Below are 26,322 nucleotides of genomic sequence, written 5' to 3' on the forward strand. Positions count from 1 at the left end.
TAATATTCAGGGGATATTTTCTTAATTGAAGTAATATATAACACTAGAGAAGAGTTGATTAATATAATATGCTTCTGAAATATGTTATATTAATTATATTTTTTGTTTAATGATGATCTAGTGAATATCTTATAAATTAGTTAAATTTTATTTAATTATATTCATATATAAATGTTTTTTTTAATTGGGGTCTGTAGGATTTTCATGTTTTGCCTGATTTTATATGTGCAGTTCCAAGCTTTCAATGTCGGTTTATAGGGTGGGTGGGATTGGGTTGGGGGTATATTGTATTTTATGTTGATACTATAAGGTGTATCTTATTAATAAAACTATTAGAGAGAGTTGTGTTTAGTCATCCAAAATTACATAACTTTTTATTTTATGATTGGATTAGATATATTATAATATTTTCAGATAATAGAGGTTAAAGTCTTTTCACTTAATGTCAATGGCTTCAATTATCCAGTGAAAAGAAAAAAAATGTTAACTTTTTTGAAAAAACAACAGGCGGATATATATATTATACAGGAGACGCATCTTTCAGTTCTTGAATCTATTAAACTCGAAGGTGGTTGGGTTAAACATTGTTTTTTTGCCCCTGCAGTAGGTAGGAAGGCAGGTGTAGCCATTCTAATAAGTAATAAATGTTCTGCTTCATTTCAAATGAGGGATTCTGACCCTTTAGGAAGGTGGATTAAGGTAGAAATGAGTATGGGAAATAATACCTTGACTTTATTTAATGTATATGCCCCTAATTCGAACCAAAATGAATTTTTTAATAATTTACAAAGACTAATACTCCCACTGGCTGCTTCTAATCTAGTAGTAGCTGGAGACTTTAATGCTGTGATGGATCCGTTTATGGATAAAAAGCCAAGCAAAAATATAAAATCGCTAGGTCTAGATAATTTGGTTCAATCTTGTGACTTAAAAGATATATGGCGAATACTTCATTTTAATGATCAGGAATTTTCTTTTTGCTCGCAGGTTCATAAATCTTTTTCGAGGATTGATTATGTTTCTGTCTCAAATTCATTGGTACAACAAGTTACTCAAGCTTCCATTGATCCAATCATATTGTCTGATCATGGTGGGGTTTGGATTAAATTTGAGTTTGGGGACAAAAATAGTTCTAGATCATTATGGAAATTTGATAATACATTGGTTGTGGATTCAGCTTTTCTTGAAGATTTTAATTTAAAGATTTCAGAATTTTTTCAAATAAATACTTCTGAAGATATTAATACAGAAGTATTGTGGGATGCTTTTAAAGCTGCTATTCTGCATATTCTGCATATAAAAAAAATCAATTGACTAAACAGTTTATTGATCTGGAAAAAGAAATTCAATTGTTGGAATCTAAGTTAGTAGTTAATTGGCAACAAGATATATTGCAGGCTCTGTTAAAGGCAAAAGGTAAATATATTGAAATTTCATCAAGATTGGCAAGGAAGGATTTGTTTACACAACAAACTTTGTATTATGGAACTTCTAATAAGGTGGGAAAATTACTTGCTAATTATCTTAAAGCAAAAAAGAGGAAATCAAAAATAATAGCAATAAAAGATGAAAATGGAATGACACATTCTCAAAATAGAAATATCATAAATCAATTTTTTAAATTTTATAAAGAATTGTATTCTTCTGAGTCTTATGATGAAAAAGTTCAAAATGGTTTGGAATTTTTAAATCTTTTAGAGGTTCCAAAACTTCCTGATCATATAAGGCAAAGTTTAGAAAAGCCTATATCATTAAAAGAATTAGATACAGCATTAAAGTCTCTTAGAGTTGGATCCGCTCCAGGTGGGGACGGTTTTACAGTAGAATTTTATAAAGCTTTTCAAAATTTTTTAGTGCCCCAATTATTAAATTTATATAAGTATCAACTAAATAAAGGTTGTATTACAGGTACTATGGCAGAATATTTGACTATTGTTTTGCCAAAGCCAAATAAAGATCCCACTTTGGTATCAAACTACAGGCCTATATCTTTAATTAATGTAGATGGAAAATTGTTAGCTAAAATATTGGCAATTAGATTGGCTAAAGCTCTCCCTTTTATAATAGATGTACACCAAAATGGATTCCTTGTAAACAGACATTCTTCTAGTAATACACGATTGGCTTTTCATACATTAAATCTAACTAAAAACATGAATGAGCCAGCTTTTGCTGTATCCTTAGATGCAGAAAAAGCTTTTGCTAGAGTAGAGTGGACATTCATGTACCAAGCATTGGATTGGTTTGGTATAGGTTCAGGTTTTATTCAAATGATACAAACTTTGTATAGCTCCCCTATGGCAAGATTATATAAACTAAACTAAACTAAATCTTGGGTTTATATACCACGCCATCTCCACATTTGTGGAGCTCGGCACGGTTTACAAGAATTGTAATGAGAAGGGAACTCCAAGGGAGGGATGGGTGAAGGTCAGAGAGGGGAGAATGTTAGCGGGTTGGGATGTCAGAAGAGGAAGGAGTGTTAGGTTTTTGAGAAAAGCCAGGTTTTCAGAAGTTTACGGAAGGGTTCGAGGGCACTCAGGTTCCTAAGAGGGGAGGCAAGGCTGTTCCAGAGCTCGGTGAATCTGAAGAGGAGAGAGGTCCCCAGTTTTCCTGAGTGGGAGATGTCTTTTAGTGAGGGGAAGGATAATTTTAGTTTTTGGGTAGGTCTGGTGGTATTAAGACTTGAGGAATTCCAGGAGAGTGGAATTATTGGAGGGAGGATGCCGTGGAGGATCTTGAAAGTTAGGCAGATGCATTTGAAGTGAACTCTAGAAATTATTGGGAGCCAATGAAGCTTGGAAAGGAGCGGTGAGACGTGATCGAATTTACTTTTTGCAAAGATAAGCTTGGCTGCGGCATTTTGAATCCGTTGGAGTTTGTGAAGGTTTTTCTTCGTTAGGCTAATGAAAATAGAATTGCAGTAGCCCAATCTGGAGAGGATGATGGATTGGACAAGAACAGCGAAATGATTTTGGTGGAAACAGGATCTTACTTTCCTCAACATGTGTAGGCTGAAGTAGCATTTTTTTACCAGGGAGTTGAGGTGGTCATTGAAAGACAATGTGGAGTCAATGATGACGCCTAGGACCTTGCTGGAGAATTCTAGCTGCAGAGTGGAGCCAGAGGACAGTGGGATTGAGGTGGGTAGGTGAGCTAATTTTGGGCCGAGCCAAAGGAGTTTTGTCTTGGTTTCATTCAATTTCATTTGGACGGTGTGGGCCCAAGACTGGAGGTTCGAGACACAAGAAGATATGTTCTCCGAGAGATCGGTTAGATTCGGGTCGGCCTCGAGAAGAACAAGGATGTCATCAGCGTAGGTGTAAATTGTTTCAAAGGGGGATAGATGGAGGAGTTTTAGAGAGGTCATGTAAATGTTGAAAAGGATAGGAGATAAAGGTGAGCCTTGCGGGACTCCACAGATTGGTGTCCAGGGGAGGGATGAGGTGCCATTCCTATTGACAATGTAGGATCGGGAACGGAGGAATTTTGAGAACCATTCAAGGACTGTGGAGGTGATGCCGATCTCGGAGAGTTGGTAGATCAGGATATCGTGGTGGACAACGTCAAAAGCGACGGAAAGATCAAATTGTAGGAGGACAGCGAACTTGTTACGGGAGTGGAGTAGTTTGAGGATGAGGGATTCGGATATGTGTTCAAAGGCTGCCCAGAGTCTGTCGGCTGGGATATTGTTAGAGGCTGTTGGAGTAGAGTTGGAGTCAGTGCGAACTAGGGAGTTGTAGGAGATTGCAGGTGGGAAGGAGCAGCGAAGGGTGGTGACCTTTTCATTGAAGAATTTTGCTAGGACTTCGGATGAAGGAGAGGAGGGGAGAGAGGTGGAGTCTTTTTTGGAGGTTAGAGAGCGCCAGATTTTGAAAAGTGTACTGCTCTGGTTGTTGGATCTGGATATGTTCTCACCGTAGAAGTTTTTCTTAGCCTTTTTTAGTGCTGAATTGTAGAGCTTAATGTTGGCTCTCCAGGACTGTCTGTCTATAGGGGAGTTAGTTTTTTTTCCATATGCACTCTAGGGCACGGCATTTCTACTTTAATTCTCTGTGATAAGGGAGGTACCAGGGGGCTTTGCGAGGGTAGGAGATGGATTTGGTGGAAAGGGGGGCAAGGGAGAGGTAGGTGGACTCAGAGAGGGAGGTCCAGTTATGCCAGTTGGATTCGGGATCTGATCGATTTCATTTGCACAGGGGAGTTAGACAGGGTTGTCCATTGTCTCCTTTGCTTTTTGACATTGTTTTAGAACCCTTGTTGATAGCTATTCAACAGGCAAAGGGGATACTGGGCATTCCCTATAAAGAATGGGAATATAAACTTTCTGCATACGCAGATGATATATTATTGTATTTGAAAAATCCTGGCATACCCATTCCTTGCCTGCTAGAATTGATAGGAAATTTTGGAAAATTCTCAGGGAATAAAATAAATTGGAGCAAATCTGAAATTCTTCCATTAAATATACATTGTACAAAAAGTATGTTTGATACATTCTCGTTCGTATGGAAAAGTGATGGTTTAAAACACAGTTCTTCAACCGCCGGTCCGCGGACCGGTGCCGGTCCGCAGAAAATTCCTGCCGGTCCGCACAGGACCGGCGAGATGGACCCGTTAAATTTTCTGCCCCGATGGTGTTTGCAGAAATCTTCTGTTCCTCCCAGCCTCGGGCGATCAAGACAGGCGGTCATTCCCTCTGTGAGTCTCGCCTATGCGGAAACAGGAAGTTGAAACAAAATAGGCGGGACTCAGAGAGGGAAGGTCCCGACGTTTGCAGCCTGTCTTGATCGCTGCCCCTGCTGAGTCGCCGAAGAGGGCCGCGGGGAAAGTGCAGGCAGAGAGAAGATGGTCAGCGTGCGCGGGGAGGTCAGCGTGTCGATTGGGGCCATCAGCAGCGTTTGTGCTGAGTCTGCCCACGTGCAGGATGCGGCGGGTAGGGGCCTCCGACTCGTCTTGGGCGGCTGGGCCTGCGGTGCAAAGCTGTTTTTGCCGGCTTGGGGGGGGGTCGCGAATGTGCAGGGCACAGCAGGAGTAAGATCATGGGGAGCCTTCAACAGTGGCTGTCTCCTCTCCTAGCAGCTCTGTACTTACCAGGGCAGTGATTCACTTTGGCAACTTCCCCTTTCCTCAGAGGCGGCAACGGACCCAAGGCTGCCTAAGGAAATCACTGCTGCAGGCAAGTACTGAGAGCTGCTGGAAGGAGAGGAAGCCACTGTTGGAGGCTGGGAAGCTGATGGATAAAGGGAGAGCTGCTACTGCACCTGGAGAGAGGTAGAAAGAGAGATGCTGCTGGGAGGGGAAGAGGGAAAGAGTTGGGAAGAGAGCTACTGTTGGATAGGGGGGAGGAGGGAAGGGAGAAGGTAAAAAGGAAGGAAACAGCTGGCAGGGAGATTAGAGGAGGGAAAGGGGAGAGACAGGAATGAGAAAGTAGAGAGAGATTGATGCTGGAAATGGGGTCAGCAGAGAAATGAGAGAGGGATAAAGATGCTAGATCTGGTGTAGGAGAGATAAAAATGAAGAAAGCAGTGAAGCTGGAATGAATGATGTAAAAAGGAGAGAGGAGGCACAGGCTGGATAGAAAGGGGAGAGGGGCATAGAAAGAAGTCAGATACATATGGAAGGGGGAGAGGCCAGACAGTGGATGGAATGGGCAGATGCTGGAAGGAAGAGTGGAAAGAAGATGAAAGCAGAGACCACAAAAGGTAGAAAAAAATCATTTTATTTCTATTTTGTCATTACAATATATCAGATTTGAAATATATATCCTGCTAGAGACATAACTGTGGACTGCAAAGCCTAACACTATTCCTGTCATGTGTGACTGCAGTATTCTGTTAGCAAGATATTTCTGTGTAGCATTCTGTAATAATTTGGCTTGTTCAGTTTTCTTGATAGTAGAGGGGATATATGTGAAGGGGAGGGGAGACAGGGGTTTTGTTGGTCCTTGTTCTGAATATTTATATTTATAAAATGACAATTGTACAGAATATTGTTTCTTTTTATACTTTAATAAAATACGTTCAATATAAAATCATAACTGAGGCTTGTGCAGATGGGATCAGATGGTTTGTGGGGACCGAGCTTGCGGAGATGGGGCGAAAATGTGTTTTTTAAAATTTCGGTCTTAGTAGTTTGCCGGTCCACAAAATAATTCTTTTATTTCTGCCGGTCCACGGGTGTAAAAAGGTTGAAGAACACTGGTTTAAAATACTTAGGAATTTGGATCAAAAACACGCTAGATTATACAGTTAAGGAGAATGAAAAGCTGTTGCTAAAAAAGATTTCAGAATTATGTGATCAATGGAATCCGTTACATTTGTCTTGGTGGGGGAGAGTTCAAACGGTTAAAATTATGATGTTGCCTGTGGTTTGTTATCAAATGAGTATGATACCAGTGTTTTTTCAGGGTTCTTTCTATAAAGAATTTAATTCATTATTTACTAAATTTGTTTGGCTTGGTAAAACTCTCAGAATTGCTTTAGTATCTTTACAAAAAACAATTAAGGAGGGTGGGGTAAATTTCCCAAACTTTTATAGGTACCATCAAGCCTATATTTTACGTCAAGGTATGTATTGGGTCCTCCCTGAGCTCACTGAGTACACACCAGATTGGCTATATTTGGAATGGCGATTCATGTCTCCTTTATATCCTAGTCATATTCTTAATATCAAGATGCCCAGAGTGTTTAAGGAAAATAGAATTTTGATGGATACTTAGAAAACCTTAAGATTTGTGAATAACTTGACTACTATTCCTATCAGCAAATCAACAAATCAGTCCATTTGGCTAAACCCCAAGATTCAGATTGGCGGTTTTAAGATCATCTGGAGGCATTGGATAATTGCAGGAATACGGACTTTAAATGATGCTATTTTAAATGATAAGCTGCTTCATTTTACACAATTGCAAAATAAATTTGGGCTCAATAAATCACAAAGTTTTAGATGGTTGCAATTGAAGCAGGCCATTCAGGTAGGGTTCCCTGAATGGAAAAGCCTTAATACTCAATTTAGTTTGGAATTCTCATGCTTCCAGGTAGATTTTCTGGGTCACCAGGCTGCACAGTGGTATAAAACTATTAATGAATTGGTTAAGAAAAAAATCTAAAAATGGTCTTAGGGATATTTGGAGCATTGAGATTAAGCATCAGATTTCAGCTTCTCAATGGCCACAGATTTGGTCTTGGAGGATAGGATGTACAATGTCTGCAACTATGAGACAAACATGTTTTTTTCTTTTACATAGAGCATTTTGGACCCTAGTTAGATTACAGAAGTTGAATAGTTCAAAGTCTAATAGATGCTGGCATTGTAATCTTGAAATAGGGACTTAGATCATCTTTTGTTTTATTGTCCCTATATTTTAGCCTTTTGGAATTCCATCTGGAATTAAGTAAATTGTTTACTGGAAAATCATGTAGCACTATCTTATGATACAGTTTTATTTGGAACAGCTATGAGAAAAAAGAGTCAGATATCATCATTTAATAACAAATTTTTATTAATCATGACTGGAGTCACCAACAATTGGAAGGATTGCAGTATACTTAATTTCACCTTTTGGTGGAACTTATTATGTCATATGTTCAAAATGGAAAGATCAATAGCTGTACAAAATGGAAATTATAAGACCTTTTCTAAAATATGGGGGCCATTGACATCTTTTTGTGATGATTAAACACCAGTTATTTTATTGAAATATACACCATGAATAATAGGGAAGGGGAAGGGTTCTTATTTTATTGTGTATACTATTAATAATAATGGGAAGGGGGGGTGGGTTATGGGTTTATATATATACAATTGTTGTTTTTCTTGATAGACTTACAAGTGATGTTTTCAAGAATATGTATGATATTAAATTGTACACTTGTTGACTGATTAAAAATGAATAAAGATTTAAAAAAAAGAAAGAAAGAAAATGGAAGCCAATGGAGTGATTTCAGTAGAGGGGTACAATGGTCAAAACAGCTAGCATTACAAAGAAACCGGGCAGTAGAGGCCTGCATATATAACATTACAATAGTCTATATGAGAAATAACAAATGAGAGTGAGAGATTTATGTAATGATGAATAGTCAAGAAGTTGGGTTTTTTTTTTAAAGGACATAATGTAGTGCTAAAAAAACAGATTTAAGAACCCTAGACACTATGAAAAGTAAGGGCTATTAACCTTTGAATATACTGTAAAAGAAAGAGAACAAGGTTCCCATCTTACCATTTCAGAGACAGTTTCAGAGTCATATACTACATCCTCACTTCCCAGTGCCTTCTGCACCTCGTGGATGTGGTTCTTGAGATCATTGACTGTTGGGAAGTAGGACAGATTGTGTCTTTCTGGGACTTCATCTGGTTTGAACAGCTCCTGTTCCACAAACTTTCTGTGAAGTGGGAGAGGGATGAAACAGCAGTAAAGTGAGATCTCAATTGTTGTAGGAGATAAAGTTAAAGTGTTTTGTGGTACTTGCTTCTTGGTGCATGCTAACTGCGCATTGACTGTTTTTAAAAATTACATTTATGCGTATTCTATAAAGTGGTGCATATAAATTCTAGTGTGCAGATTTCAAAAGAGGGTGTGGGCAAGGAAGGAGCATGGACAGGTCATGGGCTTTCCTAAAAATTAGGTACACAGTTATAGATATGCCTGATATGCACAACTTAGGTGCAGGCTTTTAGGACTGGGTTTCACTTGTATAAATGACTGGACCAAAATATTAGTTTTGCATATAAGGGTGCTACGCAAGATTCTATAAACGGCACCTAATTTCGGAAGCGGTTTATAGAAACACACTAAGGCCCGATTCTGAAAAGTGCCGTCCTGATTTTAGGCAGCTGTAGGCGTCCTACAGCTGTCTAATCAACCAATTGGGATGCAAGTTTTAAAAAAAAAATGCTCCCCAGGCAGGCTGCCTATATTGAAGGTGCCTCCGGGAGCCTAGGGAGGCCCGCAAGGCGCCTAAGGGCCTTAGGCGAACCTAGGCGGCCCTACGCCGCATATGTTCTTATGTTCTTACGCGTCTCCCTAGTAGAGGAAGAGACGCTTAAAATGTAGGCCGCCCATTCCCACTAAGCCTAAGGCCTGATTGGTCCAGGCTTCTAGAGCCTGGGCCAATCAGGCCTTAGGCTTCGCGGAATGGGCTGGGAAGGGGCGGGCCCGCCTCATTTCGACGAGGCGGGTCTGCCGGCTGGATGGTACCAAGACCCGTCTGGCCGGCCAACAATTAAAGGTTAGTTTGGGGGGAGGGAAGTTAGGGGTGGTCATTGGTGACTGTTAGCGCGGGGGGGGCATCCGGAGGGGGGGGCGTCTTCCGGCAGGAGGGATTGGGCACCCTCCTGGCAGTGATCGGTAGTGTCGGGGGGAGGGAAGGGCGGCGTTCCAGCAGGAGGGGTTGGGCACCCTCCTGCCGGCAATAGGACAGGTGGCCACTATACTTATCGCGTCAGGAAGATCCCTTGCCGCGATAAGTGTAGTGGCTGCGTCTACTCTAACCCGATTCTGTAACCGGCGTCTGTAACATGGACGCCGGTTACAGAATCGGGGTTAGTGTATGCCCGATTCTGTATTGGTCGCCCCTCCTGGGCCGTCCTAAACAGAATCTGGGCCTAAGTGCCTACCTTTTTGGCACTGATCTTTTAGGCAACATATATAGAATTTAACATTGAGGGCAAGATACTATAAATGGTGCTTAAAATTTGATGCTGGAAAACATCAGCACAAGGTGTGGTTCTATAAAAGGCACATGTCCTTTTATAGAATTACTCTTAGTACCAATTCCCGCACCCTAACTTTGGGTGCCAGACATATGCCTGTTATGACCTGATGGAAATGCTGGTGCCAAGTTGGGTGCACTGAACCATTATTCTGTAACAATGTACATATCTTTTTGGAACTCCGTGACCCGCCCATGCCCATCCCATAGTGTGCAAATCCTAACTGGTGCCTATTGTTGTCAAGAATTGGCTACTAGTGGCCAATTATTGCTCCATAACAACTCATTAGCCAATTAAGTTGTGCACACATCTTGGCATCGTATTCAAATTTGGGCACCATATATAGACGCCTTTTTACACTGAAAGTATAATTATAATTATGGGAAGGGAGGTGGTATATAGTTATATCATTTACAATAGTATTTTCATTGAATAGCTATGGTATGCTTATAAGAGGAACCTTGTTTACTATAATTAACCATACACAATTTGAAAACATTCCTGTGAAATGAGATTTTCATTCCCCTATTACTACTATCTATTTTTATAGCACTAATAGACATGTAATTTTTCCATCATTTCACAGGACCTTGCACTGTTTTCTTATAAATTTTGTATGCTTACATGTTTGGAGTCTTTTTAATAAGGTGCACTAACAAATTTAGCACATGCTAAATGCAGAGAAGCCCATTTTATATCTATGGACTTTTAGCATTTAGCATACACTAAATCCATTAGCAAACCTTAGTAAAAGTACACTTTTATTTTTATGCTGCATACAGTGTTCTTTCAAATAAATAAATAAAACCTGGAATCAAAGGAGCAAATTCTAAAAATGGCATCCCATTTTTAGGAAGCAGTAGGTATCCTACCGCTGTCTGACAAGCCAATCGGGACATGTTTTCTAAAAAAAACAAAAAACAAAAAAACCCTGAAGCAGCCACTTACAATAAGCGTCTGTCGCAGGTGCAGGGAGACACTTAGAGACATTTAAGCTCACCCAAGGCTGGGCATAGGCATGGTTTCGCCCGTAAGTGGCCTTGCGCAAGCTTAAGTCATTGAAATGCTGGCCTACATTTCAAATAGACACGGCCACTAAGCTGATCGCAGAAAGGAAATCTCCCTGCCGCGATCAGCTGAGTGGCCACAGCAGAGAACCCCCAAACCCCACCGCAAGTCAGTCAGCAGGAGGGATGCACTCTCCCTCCCATCGTCACCCCCGAACCTCCCTTGACACTGTCCATGGCAGGAGGGATGCCCAATCCCTCCTGCTGCCACCCCCAATACCTCACCCAACACTGTCTGCGGCAGGGAGGGAGGGTTCGGTCTGGGAGGAGTGTCATGGGTTCGAGGAAGGCCCTGCTAACAGAAGGGAGTGAGCATCCCTCCTGCCTATCATGGGTGGAGGGGAGCTTGTTTTGAGAGTTCCAGTAGGAAGGAGTGGGCATCACTCTTACCAGGGGACTTTGATGGGTAGTTCGGGGGTGGCGGCAGGAGAGATTGGGCATTCTTCCTGCCGCAGACAATGTCGGGTGGGGGTTCAGGGGTGGTGGCGGGAGGAATTGGGCATACCTCCTGCTGGCCAAGTTTGCAAGGGGGGTGTCTCTTGCTGCGATCAGCTGATGGGAAGTAATCAGGCACGATTCTCTAACCGGCGCCTGTGACATGGGTGTTGGTTAGAGAATTGGGCTGGTTAGGTGGGGTTGGGCGTCTGTCCCTTAGGGCAGACACGATTCTGTATAGGATGCCAGTGTGTGATTCTCAGCCCCTTAGGCGGCTGCAGAAACCGGCGTCAGAATTTCCCCCAAAGTGTTCATGTATGCTGGCATATTTTATAGTGAAATCCAGTACCCTAACAAAATCTGGTAAATGAAACTGAGTAAAGCGCAATGTATGCATCACAGGTTAAGCTTGAAATAAATCATATCAACAAAAATCAAGCTATCATCCCAGTATATCAAAAACTTATGAAAGTTTATTGTCACTTAAATAGAAAATGGGTAAAAGGGTTAAATCAAGTTTCAAGTTTATTTATATTTGATAAATCGCTTATCCATAATTTACTAAGCGAGTTACAATAAAATATAAAATAAACATACAATTCAACATACTGTTTAAAATGGGTTAGACGGACAAACATACAGACAAACTAGAATACATAAGGAAAAAAGGGAGAAAGTTACAAAGTTAATGTTTTAAAAATGAGAAAAGAAAGAGCCATGAATGGAAGGAACATGAGGAAAGGTAAAAAATTTTATTATTATAAATGTCATCTCATTTTATGAAGACTAACAGTGGCTTCACATGGTGTTTTCATGGCTTATGTAGGATTTGTTTACAGGTATCACAATCTGTGCCACTCTAGAGTCTGGGAGTTCTGCAATGATTTTACATCATTGTCAAGCTCAGACAGTAGGGATATGCATTCATTAGCACACATTTAGTTGTTTGGGGGCCTAAAAAAGTGCACCCAAAACCTATCAATCTGCATACTTTAATTTTTTTTAATTAAAATTGTGTGAAACAAACAAAAATCACAATCTGGAAAATCATTTGGGAACATCCATAAACAAGCCAAAGTTTTTGGCCAGCCACATCCTTACCAGCCAGCATTTAGTTTCAAGTCGTTTTATTAGGCACTATAAATAAACAACATAACTGAAGCCAGACATTATAAATGTAATTAAACATAATAATGAGCCAACTCAAAGACCAACAAAATGGGAATGCCTATTTTCTCATTTTTTTGTAAAATAAAACATCCCTCATGTCTCCTCCCCATATATTCTTACAATTTATCACTACTAAGGGCTCCTTTTACAAAGCCATGTTAGGGCTCTAACGCACAGAATAGCGCGCACTAAATTGCTGTGCGTACTAGAACTTAACGCCAGCATTGAGCTGGCGTTAGTTCTAGCCATGTAGCGCGGGCTTAGCACGCGCTAAAATGCTGCGTGCGCTAAAAATGATAACGCAGCTTAGTAAAAGGAGCCCTAAGCCATAGCAAGATATACTAACATATTTATAATTGACCATCTGAATTATCAAATGTATGGTAACTACTATCACTGGCCAACATTTTAATGAGTTTCCAAATATTTGTTCTGAAAATCAGAAAAAAAAAAAAAAAAAATCCAGGAGAAAGTATTTTCTGCTACAAATTCTAGGACATTATTATATAATAAAAATCAATATGTAAATTATACCTTCTGGTGGAATTCAGTTTGCCACATATATAAGATGGAAAAGTTGATTGCGTTACAACAAGGACATTTTCATAACTTTAAAAAAATACGGGGACCATTGATTTCTTATTCTAGTGATCAGACATCTTAAGCACATGAATAGTTTATACTTGGATAGGGATGGGATATATGTATAATATTGTCAATTAAGTATTGATCATTGGGGGGGGTATTTATTCTTATTCTATAAGATTATATGATTGTAATTTCAAGTGTTTTGTAAAAATTGATTTAATATGTGTACCTTCACTTGATGTAAGAGATAAAAATGAATAAAGAGTTATAAATAAAATTTTTGCATGCCATAAAAAAAACAAAAAAAAACCCCAATATGTAGACTTTAGTGATCAATTATACACTAAAATCAACCAAGGAACAATTTGTGCTGTACCTCAGTTGCTTCCTCACTGCATAGACTTGCTCTGTTCCTTGAGATACCAATTCTCGGATTTTTTCAGCCACTTGCGGGTGAAGCCGGGAAGGTACACCATTTTCATCTCTTGTTGCATCTTCTTCTTCCTCCAGAGAAGGCAAAGGAAATTGGGAAGGTGAAGAAGGGAGGCAGACAGGCTCCAAATCATGGTACTGGTGGGCTTGCTGGTCAGGTAACTGCACATACCATCTACAGAAAAAAAAATTCTTAGGTACAGCTCTCAAGTGACTACTGAACAATTAATTCTTATTTGTTGCTCAGAAAACCTTGCCGGGAATAGGAATTGGTAGTCCCTAGAGTACTCTGTACTAGATGGTCACAAAGACGTGTTGTCTTGATTCCTAACCATTTTGAAACACTTCAAGATTTGTAGCGGTTTAGTAAATTAAAATCTCCAACAAAAATATCCTAGGATGTTAGGATGTTCTACTTCATTAGAGGATGCTGCTCTTGCAAAATATTTTTAATCACTTACTTGCTGCTGGATAGGAAGTCGAGTGGGAAATTCATCCTCATATTTTCTCCACCACAACTACTGAATTTTCTAGTACTGGGTATGGGAATATAGACTAAAGTTTGTTCCCTGATGAGATCCTCCAGGATCTGGCTGACCAATGAATGAACCACAGTGTCTGTGATTCTTGTTGAAGGTGATTCAAGAATCACCATAGGCAGTAAGCTCTTTTATACCTATAGGAATTTTTTTAAAACAATGTACATTTTTATGTCCTTCTTGTTCAGTGTATCAAACTGGATGTTCCTTATTTCCATTCATGTACAGTAGTTAGTAATTTTTTCCATGATTTTTTTTTTGGTAGGAATATAGCAGTACTAATACAGACATGTAGCAGGTGTCAAGGTTCTTTCACATATTGTGATCATTTCATTTTAATTGCATCTACTTTCTAGAACTATTTGGACAAGCATATAGACTAGTCACAATTTCTGGTTTACACAGTTTGGTGCAAAGGCCAGCCTTCTTTCATAAGATGACTTCCCCCATACCAAACAAGGATATTCAACCATTAATTAGCGAAATGCATATGCAATGGCTCTTAGCCTCAGCAATTTTTAACTCATACGTTGTTAGATGTGCTAATTATGCCTCTGGTTGTCTCTATATACCTTGAAGAAAAGTGTGCAATTGGTGTCATTCCAGGATAGTAGAGGAGTGATTTCCTGTTGCAAATGATTCTGAGTTGTCATCTGGTCTCATGGTTCAGGAGTTGAAAGAAATTTAATTGTATCGAAGCTGGATCAGCACATAATTGAGTATGTATTTAGTAGGCTGAGACCCTAGCTAGTACAGATGTTAGCATAACTTTGCCTGGTTAGTATTGCATCAATTGCTGGCATACAAAGTTTTCTCTCCTGGAGTGAATCAACTGGTCACTTATGCAAATGGAGTAAAAGCACTGGAGCAAATATATTCCTTTGTAGAAGGGAATTAATTATTTCCCCCATTTGTTTAGTAAAATCAGACCAGTTACACTACTCACTTGGCACTGGAAAAATGCTGGCAGTAGATTATAGCACTTCCTATTACTTCTCAAGTTCCTTTTCATTACCCAGTTAAAGAATGGCTGCTCTTTTAAAATCTCTGCTTAGTAGCTCAGCCTCTGAAAAATATAAGAACATAAGAATAGCCTTACTGGGTCAAACCAATGGTCCATCAAGCCCAGTAGCCTGTTCTCACGGTGGCCAATCCAGGTCCTTAGTACCTGGCCAAAACCCAAGGAGTAGCAACATTCCATGCTACTGATCCAGGGCAAGCAGTGACTTCCCCCATGCCTTTCTCAATAACAGATTTTGGACTTTTCCTCCAGGAAATTGTCCAAACCTTTCTTAAAACCAGCTACGCTATCTGCTCTTACCACAACCTCTGGCAATGCATTCCACAGCATTACTATTCTCTGAGTGAAAAAATATTTTCTCCTATTGGTTTTAAAAGTATTTCCCTGTAACTTTCGTCTAGTGTCCCCTAGTCTTTGTAATTTTTGACGGAATGAAAAATTGATCCACTTGTACCCATTCTACTCCACTCAGGATTTTGTAGACTTCAATCATATCTCCCCTCAGCCATCTCTTTTCCAAGCTGACGAGCCCTAACCTTTTTAGTCTTTCCTAATACGAGAGGAGTTCCATCCCCTTTATCATCTTAGTTGCTCTTTTTTGAACCTTTTCTAGTGCCCCTATATCTTTCTTGAGATAAGGAGACCAGAATTGACCACAATACTCCAGGTGAGGTCGCACCATGGAGAGATACAGGGGCATTATAACATTCTTAGTCTTGTTAACCATCCCTTTTTTAATAATTCCTAGCATCCTGTTTGCTTTTTTGACCACCACCACACATTGGGTGGAAGGTTTTATCATATTGTCTATGATAACACCCAGTTCCTTTACTTGGGCGCTAGCCCCAGTATCCTAGCATCCAGTAACTGTGATTCGGGTTATTCTTCCCAATGGGCATCACTTTGCATTTGTCCACATTAAATTGCATCTGCCACCTGGACGCCCAGTCTTCCAATTTCCTAAGGTCTGCCTGTAATTTTCCACAATCCACATGCGTTTTAACAACTTTGAACATTTATATAGTGTCATCTGCAAATTTAATCACCTCACTCATTGTTCCAATTTCCAGATCATTTATAAATAAGTTAAATAGCACCGGTCCTAGTACAGATCCCTGTGGCACTCCACTGTTTACTCTCCTCCATTGAGAAAAATGACCATTTAACCCTACCCTCTGTTTTCTATCCGATAACCAATTCCTAATCCACAACTGAACTTTGCCACCTATCCTATAACTCTTTAATTTTCTCAGGCGCCTCTCATAAGGAACTTTATCAAAAGCTTTCTGAAAATCTAGATACACTACATCAACTGGCTCACCTTTATCCACATGTTTATTCACACCTTCAAAGAAGTCAAGCAAATTGGTGAGGTAAGATCTCCCTCGGCTGAACTCATGCTGGCTCTGTCTCATTAAATCATGTTTGTCTACGTGTTCCACAATGTTATTTTTTTTATAATTGTTTCCATCATTCTGCCCGGCACTGAAGTCTGGTTTACCAGTCTGTAATTTCCTGGTAGTGGAACCCTTTTTAAAAATTGACGTAACATTGGCCACCCTCCAATATTCAGGTACTACAGTCAATTTTAGCGGGAGGTTACAGATCACTAACAGTAGGTCAGCAATTTCATGCTTGAGTTCTTTTAGTACCCTGGGATGTATACCATCCGGTCCAGGTGATTTATCACTTTTTAACTTATCAATTTGGCTTAGTACATCTTCTAGATTCACAGAGATTCCTTTCAGTTCCTCCGCATCATCACCCTTGAAAACCATTTCCGGTTCAGGAAGATCTCTTACATCTTCTTCCGTAAAGACCGAAGCAAAGAATTCATTTAGTCTCTCCACTATGGCCTTATTTTCCCTGAGTGCCCCTTTTGCTACTTGATCATCCAACGGTCTCATGGATTCCCTCACAAGTTTTCTGCTTCTGATGTACCTAAAACATTGTTATGAGTTTTTACCTCTTTTGCAAGTTTCTCTTCATATTCTCTCTTAGCTTTCTTTATCAATGCTTTCCAATGCTGCTATCACAATTTCCTTGCAGCCCAGCTATCTTCTTAATGGAAGCACCACCAATTGTTTTCTGTGTCTATTTTTACAAAATAGACCACACATGGGGAATTAGTCTTCATTTCCTGTTCTGCCATCCACTCTTGTATTTGCTTCAATATTCATATTTTGTTGCAGGCCCTGTTCTTTAAATTATTTTTACATTAATTTTCTTATGTAATGAAGTGGGATATCATTGGAGATTTTGATTTAAGATTTTACTTAAGCAAAACCCTATAATTTTCCAGCATTTAACAATGGATTGTATCCAATATTCTGAGAAACAAGTGTGGTTAAGACTTGTGCTAGTGAATTCACTGATGCATGCAAGAACGCTTATATTTTTGTAGCATAGAGAAAATTGCATTCTTCCTAACACTAGCTCATTTTTGTCAATGTTTGCTCTAACAGTGACAATATGTTGTCTGCAGAACAGTGTGAAAGCATAAATAATACTTTGCCTATATCCATTACTGTAAAACCTTGGTCCATTGAGAGGGAAAGTTATCAACATGAGCTACTGTTTTTATTTTACCCCAATTTATTTTATGCAATGAAATTCTGTGCTAAAATAACTCATCTTAACAGTAATCTATGTTGATAACTTCCCCACTGAGTCTTCTATATTACATCATCTATTTCTATACATTGGTCTTAATACATAGGAGCTAGCCCTGTGGGTGCCAGTGAGTGCTGAGCAAGCTTCTTCACTGTGTCCATAGAGAGATAATTTGTATTGTATTTGGCATCCTTAATTATTTGAAATGTTGGCACCCATGATACTTATCTGCTAGAAGTCTTCTTTTTCTTACCTGACAACTCCTCCAGCCTCAATTAAATTCTTCTTTAACATGTTGAATGCTTTCTCCTGCTCCATTCTAATGATTTTCTTGTCAATTTTGGGGTCTATAGGCACTCTATATTCAGGAAACTTTTGTACCTTTTTGATGTAGATCCTTCCAGAAAAACAAAGCAATCTGGCATTATTAAAATTGCTCAGAAAAGGTTCAGTGTGGTTTTCCACCAGTTCAATGAAGAGTTTCACCTGCTAGTATCTTTCTTCTGTGGACTATATGTACAATAAAACCCTCATGTAATGTCCTTCCAGTCTGTGCTGTAAGTAACTTTACATCTAGTCCTGGCTATCTATTAAGAATATAGTTACTAACTCTTAAAAAGTTTATTAAGAGTCTCTGTGATTGTAACATATGTTTTGTTGCAAAACTTGAAATCTCTCCATCCTCTACAAATACATCCAGTGATGAATATGAATAAGCTATAAGGATAAATTTAGAATATTTTCCAATCTCAGAGTGTTGATACTACTCTTCCCTTAAGCCCACCTCTGCCTTCCCACTGCATTCTAAGAGAAATTCATTCCATGTTTTCCATCCCAGTTTTGCATCCTGGTGCCTTATCATCTTATTCTTTAGCGCTTGCTTTACTTTTCCCCCCTACCCAACCCATTCCCCAACTCTCTTCTTTAAGTACTCACTCCATTTGTCTACCAATCATCTCTCATGACACCTTCAAATCACAATGGACAGCTTAATACTTCTGTATTCTATTCATTACAGTCAAGTTTCAAGTTTATTAAAAATTTGATATACCACCTTATTTATTTCAAGGTGGTTACAGTCCTTGCAAAATCCCTCTTATTTTATTCTCCCTTTCACCTCTTGTCCATCTCTTAGGTTGAAAGACCTGGGATATATTACTATACTCTCTGGTGCCTATCTTTCCATTATTTATTATTTTACAGTAGGTGTCACTGGTGTTTCATGACAAAGATTCTCTCGCTTGGGGCTATGAAGGTTGTTCCTGGAGTATTTTTCACTTTTCAAGAAATTCCTGAAACAGCAATAACAACACGACCTCTAAATGCTCTTAAGATCTACAACTTACCTCTCTAGCTAATCATTGTAATTCTGTCTTTTTAAATTAACCTTTTGTAATCCGCCTTGAACCACAAGGTAATGGCGGAATAGAAATCCCTAATGTAATGTAATGTAATGTAATTTACAGTTCCTATTGAAACAGGGAGTGGAGCACCTAATCTGAGAATTAAATCCAGGTCATGACAGTACAAAGTCACTGAGCTATGTTTATGATATTCAATACTTACCTTGCTGGACAGGTGGCTTTATAAATCTGTGAGCAGCCACCTTCTTGTTCACTGGATTTTTTCGGCTGTGTACCTTTTCTCCTGGGACCGTATTGGCACTCCATCACTATAGCTCTGCTTCCTAAGGGTAAAATACAACCATAGTTCATTTCTCATAATATGTCACAATTTTAGCTTTCTAGTCATGTTACAGATGAAAAGGAGATAAATATGAAAGGATTACATTATTTTCAGGGTTTTATTTTAGCATATTTTACTTAAAATTTTAGATATTACTTATTTATTTATTTTGTTTTCTATCGCACCTTCCCCAAAGTGCTCAGAATGGGTTACAGGTTAACATACATAATAAAAAGTAAACAGGTTACAATATGCCATAGTTGCAAGTTGTTTGTTTTTTTCTGGTACAAGTTTTTATCCTAACTCAACACATACTAGGGATCTAATACCAATATCCGTAATATCCAGTTTACAGGTTAAATTTGTCACATTTACAGTACAAGAGTTTACAATACAAGTTTTTATCCTAACATGACACATACCGAGGATCTTGTATCAATGTGCATTTCTTTGTAATCTATCAATAATGGGAGTTAGATGAACAGGTATGTTTTTATTGCTTTCCTAAAGTTGAAGAGTCCTTCAAGGGATCTTATCTGCAGGGGCAGTTGATTTCAGTGGGTCAGTATGAAGTGGGAGTAGGAACGTCATTTGGAGGTTTGCAGTTGAAGGGCACAACCAGGGGTCGTTTTGAGGTGTATTTCATCCTGGGAGCAGAAAAACCAGTTCAGCACATACAGAGGAAACTTGGCTATCACGTAGCTTGGTGCCATGTTGTACAAGGATTTGAATGCTAGCATCAGGCCCTCAAGGACACTTTTGGCTACGGGCAGCCAGTGAGCTGATGATAGAGCCTTAGAGATAGGGTCACGGGGACGGAGGTTCTTTAGAGTCTGATTGCCACATTTGTACACGCTGGAGATGTCGTACATTTTCCACAGTGAGACTGATGAATAGCGTGTTGCAGTAGTCCATGCGGGAGAAGACTAAGTCATAGATTAGCTAGGTGAAGTCAGACCCAGAAAAGTAGTAAAATAAGGAAGATACCACCTGAGAAGTGTGGTTGGAGAGCAATAGGTTGGAGTCAAGGAGTATTCCTAGGATGTGTGCTTGGTCTTTCACAGTTATGGTAGTTGAATCCCAACGTAGAGAGGGACAGATGTACCGTATTTTTCGCTCCATAAGATGCACTTTTTCCACCCCCATCATCAGTACACAGACGGCTCCAGCGAGAAGGCCGCGAAGTAGCCTGTGAGTGCTGCTGGCCCGATGCTCCTCTGCAGCAAGGTATTTATGGTCGCGGATGGCAGGGATTGGTTGGGAGGGAAGGATGGAGGGTCAGCGGCGGTTTGGCTGCGTGGCGGGTGCTCAAGGGTTCTGCTGCATAAGGGATTGGAGGGACGGAAGGATGGAAACTGGGCAAAGGGTTCTGCTGTACAGGGAGATGGGAGGAAGGGAAGGATGGAAGCTGGGCAAAGGGTTCTGCTGCACAGGGGATGAGAGGGAGGGAAGGATGGAAACTAGGCAAGAGTTCTGCTGCACAGGGGGATGGGAGGGAGGAAAGGATGGAAGCTGGGCAAAGGGTTCTATTGCACAGGGGGATGGGAGGGAGGGAAGGATGGAAGTTGGGCAAAGGGTTCTGCTGCACAGGGGGATGGGAGGGATGGAAGCTGGGCAAAGGGTTCTGCTACACAGGGGGATTGGAGGGAGGGAAGGATGGAAGCTGGGCAAAGGGTTCTGCTGCACAGGAGAATGGGAGGGATGGAGGAATAGAAAGATGCTGCAGAAGGAAGGCATAAGGGGATGGGTGAGAGGGAGGGAAGATGTTGCACATGTGGGGGAAAGGAAAGAGGAAGAATTGGGGTGAAGGAGAGGAAGGTAGAGATGATCATGTACATGAAAAAAATAAGCCCTACCCGAAAATAAGACCTAGTGCCTTTTATGGGCCCAAATGAATATAAGACACTGTTTAATTTTCGGGGAAACATGTAGTGAAATCTGTCAATTATTTTATTCTAGTTTCCCACAGGGAAACTGGTTTTATAAAATCATCCTGTCTAACTCCCCTGTGTTTCTCGATTTCTCCCAATTTCATTCCAATTTTGTTACAGATAACAGAGTTTCTCAACTTCTTCAAGTCAAGTACCCCTAAGTCAAACAAATTTCAACCAAGTTCTCTCAAGCTTCAATCAGCATTGGCAGATGTACAGTCCAAAAATTGACATATTCTAATCATGTAATAGAAAATAAAATTAATTTTTCTAGCTTTATTGTCCAGTCATTTTATTTTTTTCTAATCATAACTGGTTTCTGGGTTCCTCTGTCTTTTCTTAACTCTCTTACCAAGGCCTCCTATTCTCCCAAGACATGCAGCATTTTCTCTCCATATGCATCTCTCCCCCTCTCCTCTCCAGCCATCCAGAATTGCCAGTTTCCCTCCTCTCACTATACCATTTCCCCCTGACATGAAGCATTTCCTCTCTCCTTTTCAACATCATCTTTTTCATCCAACATTGCCCTTCTGTCTCTCTCCTGCTACTATACAGCATTGCCCCATCTCTCTCTCCTCCCCCCAAATGCAGCATCATCCTCTCCCCTCCTATCATTATCCCATCTCTTGCTTTCCTTCCATCCCCCACTATACAGTATTGCCTCATCTCTCTTCCCCTCACCCCATCTCTCTCTCTCTCTTCCCCTCTCTCCACCATCTAGCATTGCATCATCTCTCTCTGTTCCCCCTCTCCTCATCAACGAACACCATCACCTTTCTCTCTAACTCCTCTCCCTCCACTATTACCATTCATCATTGCTCCATCTCTTTCTCATTTTCATCCCCCATCCCCCGCCACTCAAGCCCTCATTATGTGGCTGCAAGGCAACTGAAACTAGGTGCAGAGTCATAGCCATGTGTACACTGTTGGCGTCTCTTGCCGATCTTCCTCCTATGATGTAACTTCCTGTTTCATGCTACCAATCCCAGGAAAAACACTGGTAATCCCTCCCCCCCCACCTGTCTCAATAGAAGATTAAGCACAGTCCCAGCGACCTGCACAAGACTATAGTCCAATGTCTAGTTTTCATTTCTCAGGGAGAGAAAGGTAGCAGGTGAGTCTCAGGCATCATTTACTTCCTGCTGATGTCTCGTGTATATTTTGGAACATGCATATCATGTGTTAAGAACCTATGCTCTACCCCCATTCTGAAGAACTTAATCTAAATCTAAGTACACGGAGGATGTGTGAATGGAACTAAACTGGGATTTCTAGGTGTTCAGTCTTGTGTATGAACTACAGTTTTAACTAGTAATTCCTAATATTAGAAGTAGCCAAACAATAATTCACATCAAGCTAGGTTAAGGAAAAGAGATAGGATTTCTTTAAAATGGACCAATTGCTCCAACTATGTAAAACAAATAAAGTACATAAATTCTTAGATCAAAAACAAGAAATAAAAATAAAAGTTTAACAACTCACAATAAATGACGTTTCATTATCCATTCCAAGAGGTTACTGGTAAATCAAATTTTGCTTGTAGGCATACATCTTGGGGGTATATGATGAACTGAATTTAATTTGGATTGTTACCCTTATGAACAACTCAGACTGGAGACTGAAGTTTCTGTTTTTACAGGTTAACAAGCTCTTTTTCTAATTAATACACTATGCAATCTGTTACACAACCTGTTTGACTTCTTAACACTATGACCCACAGAGACTTTGCATGGTTACTGTTGGCCACTTGTTATTAGCTTGAAATCATATAAGGTCAGAATCAAACTTTGCCACAAGCATATATCTTGAAAACAGATAGTGGAGATGGATATCAGAAGTGGCAGAATCAAACAATCACATTGCCTTATTTAGTCTGTTCTAGTGCATATCTTTCCCTGTGGAAAGACAGTGCTCATACCTATGATACAAATCAGTCTATAACATATAGTAATAGATACCTGCATTAACAAAGGGAATTCCATCATAGGGGACATATTGCGACTTCCACATTAGCCGCGTAGCTGGCTTGGCAGGGCTGGGGGACTGCCGTGTCCCCCACACACTTTGTGTCTGCTGTTTGTGCAATGTAAGAATACTCTCTAGCTCAGTTTCACTCACACAGTACCCACGGTAAGAGTCCCCAATTCTCTGTTGTGGAAAGGAGGAGACAACAAAAGATTACTGCAAAGGATTATATTCACTGAGATAAGCAGGAATTCATATGGGTAATAGGGAAGTTCTTCAGGACAGGCTTTAGATACTGTACATACAGCAAAAGCAAAGTGAAAAACATGAAGCATATGAAGACCGCCATCACAAGAAGAATTGTGTTTAACAGTGGGAGAAAAAAAGTAGGAGTCATTTAAAATGACAAAAGGGCCCTTTTTTTTCTAAAGCTTAGCATGCGACAATGGAATTAGCAAACATTAAATGCTCTTTGTCCTATTTTATACTTATTGTTTCACATAGCACTTATAGCAGCAATGTCTGTTAGAGCACACTAAGCTTTATTAAAAGGACATAAAGGCCTGGATTCTGTAACCTGTGCCATTGTTGGAGGCCGCCGATCACATGTCGATCACGCAAGGGCACCAGTTAGAGAATCATGCCTCCGGCAAAGATAAGCACCGGAAATGAAGGCCAGGGTTTTCCAGGCCTACATTTCCAGCGCCTATCTTTGACATGAATTGCACCTCTGGAGGCGTCTACCGACGCCACTAAGCTTAGGCACCAGTTAGAGAACTTCCCTCAAAGGGAATATTTTCTAACCTGTTCATATCTATAGGTCTAATTTTTTCTTTTCCTTTTATTTTACTCTTGCAATAATAATGTAACTTACCTTGAGCTACTAATGAAAAGGAGGGGATCTGAATGTTGTTCACTTCTCTTTCTATTCATTCTTTCTTCTCCTCTCCAAATATCTCTTTATGATTTCTTTACTTTCTTTCTTCTATAGGTCCTCTTTGTTTCCTCACATTTCTCTTTCTTTTTCTCCTATTATGCTTCAGTCACTACTGTATTTCCCCATGTATAGGCCACGGTCTATACATGGGTTTTGCAATCTCCTGCAGTGGGTGTGGCTTCCTTATCTGGGGCGGCCTATCTAAAGACATCATAGATATGCTGCCCTATTAGATCAGCCGCGGAATCCCCTGTACCTGTAATTCCCTGCAATGTCAGGTCCAGCGGTGCAGGGCAGGAGCGATCTTTTTAGCATCCAGCTGGCCCGGTGCTGCTTCCTCAATGAATGCCTGCGTCAGTTCTCATGGGACTTGCGAGTCTCACAAGAACTGACACAGGCATTGAGGAAGCAGCACGGGACCGGCTGGATGCTGAAAAGATTGCTCCTGCCCTGCACCGCGGCCGCGACATTGCAGGAGGCAGCCAACGGAGGTATTTACCGGGAGGATGGATGTATGGGCCGTTTTAGGTTTTAAAACTCTTAGATAAGCCACAGCTAGTAACATGGAGCGGCTTATCTAAGAGTTTTAAAATCTAAAACGGCATTTTCTGCAGCCTATACATGGGGAAATACGGTAATGGTACATTTAGCTCCGTATTCTGTTTCCAACAGTGGCCAGTCTAGTTCACAAGTACCTGGCAGAAACCCAAATAGTAGCAACATTTCATGCTACCAATCCCAGGAAAAACACTGGTAATACCTCCCCCCCCACCTGTCTCAATAGAAGATTAAGCACAGTTACTTACCGTAACAGGTGTTATCCAGGGACAGCAGGCAGATATTCTTAACGTATGGGTGACGTCACCGATGGAGCCCCGGTACGGACACGTTTTACTAGAAAGTTCTAGTTGGCCGCACCGCGCATGCACGAGTGCCTTCCCGCCCGACGGAGGAGTGCATGGTCCCCAGTTAAGATAAGCCAGCTAAGAAGCCAACCCGGGGAGGTGGGTGGGTCATAAGAATATCTGCCTGCTGTCCCTGGATAACACCTGTTACGGTAAGTAACTGTGCTTTATCCCAGGACAAGCAGGCAGCATATTCTTAACGTATGGGTGACCTCCAAGCTAACAGAGAGGGAGGAGGGATGGTTGGCCATTAGGAAAATAAATTGTGTAACACAGATTGGCCGAAGTGCCCATCCCGTCTGGAGAAGGTATTCAGACAGTAGTGAGTAGTGAATGTGTGAACTGAGGACCAAGTGGCAGCCTTGCAGATTTCCTCGATGGGCGTGGAACGGAGGAAAGCCACAGAAGCAGCCATAGCTCTGACCCTGTGGGCCGTGACAGCACCTTCCAGTGAGAGACCGGCCCGAGCATAACAGAACGCAATGCAGGCAGCAAGCCAGTTGGAAAGCGTTCGTTTGGAGACAGGACGACCTAGACGGTTAGGGTCGAAGGACAAAAAGAGCTGAGGGGACGAGCGGTGAGCCCTGGTACGGTCAAGGTAGTAAGCAAGGGCACGCTTACAGTCCAGCATGTGCAAAGCCTGTTCCCCAGGATGAGAATGAGGTTTAGGGAAAAAGACAGGCAACACAATGGACTGGTTAAGATGAAAGTCCGAGTCCACCTTGGGAAGGAATTTAGGATGGGTACGCAGAAAAACCTTGTCATGGTGAAAAACAGTGAAAGGTGGGTCGGCAACCAGTGCATGCAGCTCACTAACCCTCCTGGCAGATGGCAATGAGGAAAAGCACCTTCCATGTAAGAAATTTGAGTGAAGTTGTGGCAAGAGGCTCAAACGGAGGTTTCATGAGGGCTGATAGAACCACATTCAGGTCCCAGACGACTGGAGGAGGCTTCAGAGGTGGTTTGACATTGAAGAGGCCTCTCATGAACCGGGAAACCAGTGGATGAGCCGTGAGAGGTTTTCCGAGGATAGGCTCATGAAACGCAGTGATGGCACTGAGGTGGACTCTGATTGAGGTAGACTTGAGGCCAGCGTCGGAGAGAGAGAGCAAATAGTCCAGAACAGTTTCCACCGCCAATGAGGTGGGATCGTGATGACGAAGTAGACACCAAAAGGAGAACCTGGTCCACTTCTGATGGTAACATTGGAGGGTGGCCGGTTTTCTGGAGGCATCCAAAATACGACGGACAGGCTGAGACAGATTCTCTGGAGAGGTCAGCCCGAGAGAAACCAAGCTGTCAGGTGGAGCGAGGACAGA

The 26,322-nt window shown here is 40.9% G+C and overlaps 1 protein-coding gene across 4 annotated transcripts in view; it reads right to left on the reverse strand.

Moving 5' to 3' along the window:
* The window catches only part of CARF (calcium responsive transcription factor), a 152,436-nt gene that overhangs the window by 43,009 nt on the left and 83,105 nt on the right, over window positions 1-26,322 (reverse strand). For all 4 annotated transcript variants that reach the window (XM_033945032.1, XM_033945036.1, XM_033945034.1 and 1 more), the window contains exons 7-11: window positions 23,155-23,344; window positions 19,146-19,266; window positions 17,833-17,976; window positions 13,351-13,581; window positions 8,222-8,384 (exon numbers count right to left, since the gene is read on the reverse strand). In XM_033945032.1, the coding sequence (XP_033800923.1) occupies window positions 8,222-8,384; window positions 13,351-13,581; window positions 17,833-17,976; window positions 19,146-19,266; window positions 23,155-23,344 (849 nt within the window). The remainder of the gene's footprint in view (window positions 1-8,221; window positions 8,385-13,350; window positions 13,582-17,832; window positions 17,977-19,145; window positions 19,267-23,154; window positions 23,345-26,322) is intronic.

This window comes from Geotrypetes seraphini, chromosome 5, assembly GCF_902459505.1.
Source record: "Geotrypetes seraphini chromosome 5, aGeoSer1.1, whole genome shotgun sequence".
NCBI classification, from domain to species: Eukaryota; Metazoa; Chordata; class Amphibia; order Gymnophiona; family Dermophiidae; genus Geotrypetes; species Geotrypetes seraphini.